At 49.5% G+C, this 3,348-nt stretch overlaps 2 protein-coding genes across 2 annotated transcripts in view; both read right to left on the reverse strand.

Moving 5' to 3' along the window:
• Positions 1–160, reverse strand: part of LOC103362417 (transmembrane protein 184C-like) — a 5,066-nt gene extending 4,906 nt beyond the window's left edge. The window contains exon 1 of the mRNA XM_008288767.1: positions 44–160. Within this exon, the coding sequence (XP_008286989.1) occupies positions 44–160 (117 nt within the window). The remainder of the gene's footprint in view (positions 1–43) is intronic.
• A 2,207-nt stretch (positions 161–2,367) lies between these two features.
• Positions 2,368–3,348, reverse strand: part of LOC103362426 (endothelin-1 receptor-like) — a 5,061-nt gene continuing 4,080 nt past the window's right edge. The window contains exons 5-6 of the mRNA XM_008288778.1: positions 3,140–3,248; positions 2,368–2,451 (exon numbers count right to left, since the gene is read on the reverse strand). Coding sequence (XP_008287000.1) covers positions 2,368–2,451; positions 3,140–3,248 — 193 coding nt within the window. The remainder of the gene's footprint in view (positions 2,452–3,139; positions 3,249–3,348) is intronic.

Here is a 3,348-nt window from a genome sequence, read left to right on the forward strand (position 1 = left end):
TCTGTTCTGTTCTGGTCCGGTCCGTGTCTAAATGAGGAGGAACCTTGTCTTTCTGCAGCTCCCAGATGCAGAGCGGCAGCACGGCCACCAGCAGCAGAGCGTACAGAACCAGAACCAGCGGGCGGATCCACCTCCTCCACTCGGCACAGGAACACGGCATGACAGCTGCTTGGCCCAGAGCGCCACCTACAGGTTCATCCTGAGAGCCAGAGGACAGGTGAGGCTGCAGCTGGTAGAGATGCATCAACACATAGACATAGACGTGAAGCGGGTTTTATTCTGACCTGGACCAGACCGGACCGCGATGGGCTGAGTCGACGCCGCAAAGCTGTGACACGCTGCTGAATGTAAAACAGACACGAGAAAGACGCGTTTACAGGACGACTCAGTGACGCTTTAAATAAAGGAGTCAGAGTGAAAATAAGTGGACATGAAAGTGAACAGAACCGTCAGTTAAAAGGTTTCGAGTTCAATCTTTAAAATATGAGGTTTAAAACATTTTGAGACAGAAAATCTGGAATATGAAAAACTGAGGTAAATATATATATATATGGCAGAATTTAAAAAACAATTGTTTGGATTAAAAGTTGTGCATCAAAAAAAAATAAAAATAAAAATCCAACTTATTACAAACAATAAGAAACCGTAAAAACATGAAAAGTCTGAATTTTATAGATGAAAACATGAACATCAGTCATTAAATTAGTTCTGAATAGCAACACGTGAAGGTGTTTGTGGGTCACAGAACCATCTGCTGGTTCCATCAGAACATCTGGATCAGGCTGCAGCTAAACACTCGGTGTTTCTGGAATCAAGGAAACCGATCAACGTCCAGGAGCAGCAGCAGCTTCTCTCAGAGCGACTCTCGGCCTGTTTCCATCCTCCGACCTGCTGCTGTTACCAGGCAACACATCCTCCTCCTCCTCCTCCTCCACCGAACCGGACCGGACCGGACCGGACCGGCTCCTCGCTCCGTCCGATCCCGGCACAGGCCTCCGATCAGCGGACTGATCAATCGATCACTCACCGGGAGCGGGAGTCTGCAGCCGTCCGTCTGTTTGTCCTGCCGTTACCGTTACCGAGCTCCGACGTCACCAGGGTGACGCTTCGCCGCCGCGGTCACGTGGTGCGCAGAAAAGCGGCGCAGACACACGGATTACATGTCTCTTTAATTTAGGGATTTTTAAAAATGCTCAACTGAAGATCTGTCAGAATGTTTGAAATGCTCCTGATTACAATTCAGAGGCAAAAAAAAATCAAAGTTCTGGGTTTGAAGCTCAGAAACAGAAAAACGTGAAGTTCTGAGGGAACAGAGGAACACTGGAGGGTGAGAAGAAGTGCTGAGGAACCAGGAGTCCAGATTACGAAACAATAACAATCATAAAACCTTCTGGTTTAAGAGGCCGACTCAGAATAATGAGGTTTAAAATTAATAAAAGTCCAAATCATGAGCTGAGAGTCCAAACCAGAACCACTGAAGCTCCCAGTTATGAGCTGAAACTGGACTGTATGAGACTAACAGGAGCTGGTGGGGTGGAGACAAACCCGAACCCTCAGAACCCTCAGAACCCTCAGAACCGTCAGCGGCACCACGAGTTGAAGTGAAGCTTCTCAGTAACAGAACCGACGCAGACGCAGGAAAGCAGCAGAGTTTTATTAGAAATACACCTTCAATTAAATACAGTACATCAGCTGAAAGCCCGTCACACACATCTGGGTCGCAGTGGTGCCGCAGCAGCAGAACCTCAGGTTCTACGTCTGAGTCCACGAGTCGGCGCCAGTCCAGACGCTGCTGCAGACGCCTTCAATCTCATCTAACGTCACAATAAATAGAATAAATGAGCCGGTTCTGCCTGTCAGTGTGAATCCTGCTGATTGGACCAGAACTCAGCCGCAGGTTCCTGGTTCTGTTCTGTCTGGACAGATCGTTAGGAACCTCCAGATCCAGACGAGCTGAAGAGCAGCAGACCAGACTGAGCTGTGTTCTGGTTCTGTGTTCTGTGTTCTGGTTCTGGTGTTCTATGTTCTGGTTCTGGTGTTCTGTGTTCTGTGTCTTTGTTCATTTCAGGCGTGTTCTGACCCATGTTGGTTGTTTTCTGGGTTCCTGAGGTCGTGTTGTGTTTGTTTGTGTCTGTTTTCTGTCTCTTCTGTGACCTTTCAGTCGTTTTGCGGTTCGGGTCAGCGTATCGGCGGTTCTGTGTCCCGCTGCCATCTAGATTAACGATGTGTCCAGACAGAGCGGATCCCTGCAGGGTTCTGACCCAAACGGAGCGGCGTTCACACAGCAGACAGGAGGCTGTGGTCGTGTCTACGTAGTGGATCCAGCGTGAGGCGGTGCAGACTACTTGCTGGCGAGCTGGTGCCGCCTCAGTGCTGCAGGCTGGTCCCGTGGTGCAGAGGAAGCAGGCTGTTGGACTCAGAACCAGAATACCAGCAGCAGCACAGACACGACTGAGGAGAGACAGAGAGACAGCTGCAGTCAGTCACGATCACATCCTGGTACCGGTCCACATCAGAGCTGTGGAGGTTCTGTCTGCTCATATGGGAGTTAACCAGGTTAGTTAGTAGCGCGGCAGCTTGTTAGTCCCACTAGTTAACCCCTCACATCAGTCCTCATCGCACGGACTGGACAGAAGAGAAACGTTGTCTGGACTTGATCTGGTTCTGCTTCAGACCCGGACCTCATTCATTAGTCTGAATTATTTTAATTAGTTTCATCTGATGTGACCCGTGGGTTAGTTAAGGTTAAGGTTACGGTTAAGGTTAGTGTTAAAGTTTGCAGACGCTGGAGGAACGTTGTCGCTTATTTAAACTGGACTTAAAGTGAAACGTTGCTGCTGCCTGAAGTGTTTATTCGGGTCAGAACCTCTGGGTTCACACATCTGCTTCTACTCTGCAGAAAGTCAAACATTCTCTGTTTATACGTCCAAGTCTCACGACCTCGCTGTGACCTCGCTGTGACATCACTGTGACATCACAGCGAGGTCACAGCGACTCAGAGCCTCCCATAAACATGGTCTCTGGTTGGTCCAGCTGGTCCGGGTCACTCTGTCACAGTGGGTTGTGTAACGTTCCTTGTGGTCGTGTTCTGGTCTCATGGCGTCGCTCTGCGTCTCGTGCTGCAGCTCTCGGTTCTCACCCTGAAGCAGGTCTTGAACTTCTTGGAGACGAAGTAGAGGATGATGGGGTTGATGCAGGAGTTGATGGTGGCCATGTTGATGCTGAAGTAGTCGAGCACCAGCAGGAAACTGGACAGAAGACAAGAAGTTAGCACGAGTCAGGCGTCTTCATCTGATCACCAGAACCACCAGACACCAGCTGATGGTCTGGATCATTCACCAGAACCAC

The sequence above is a fragment of the Stegastes partitus genome, unplaced genomic scaffold, assembly GCF_000690725.1.
Source record: "Stegastes partitus isolate 25-593 unplaced genomic scaffold, Stegastes_partitus-1.0.2 Scaffold573, whole genome shotgun sequence".
NCBI classification, from domain to species: Eukaryota; Metazoa; Chordata; class Actinopteri; family Pomacentridae; genus Stegastes; species Stegastes partitus.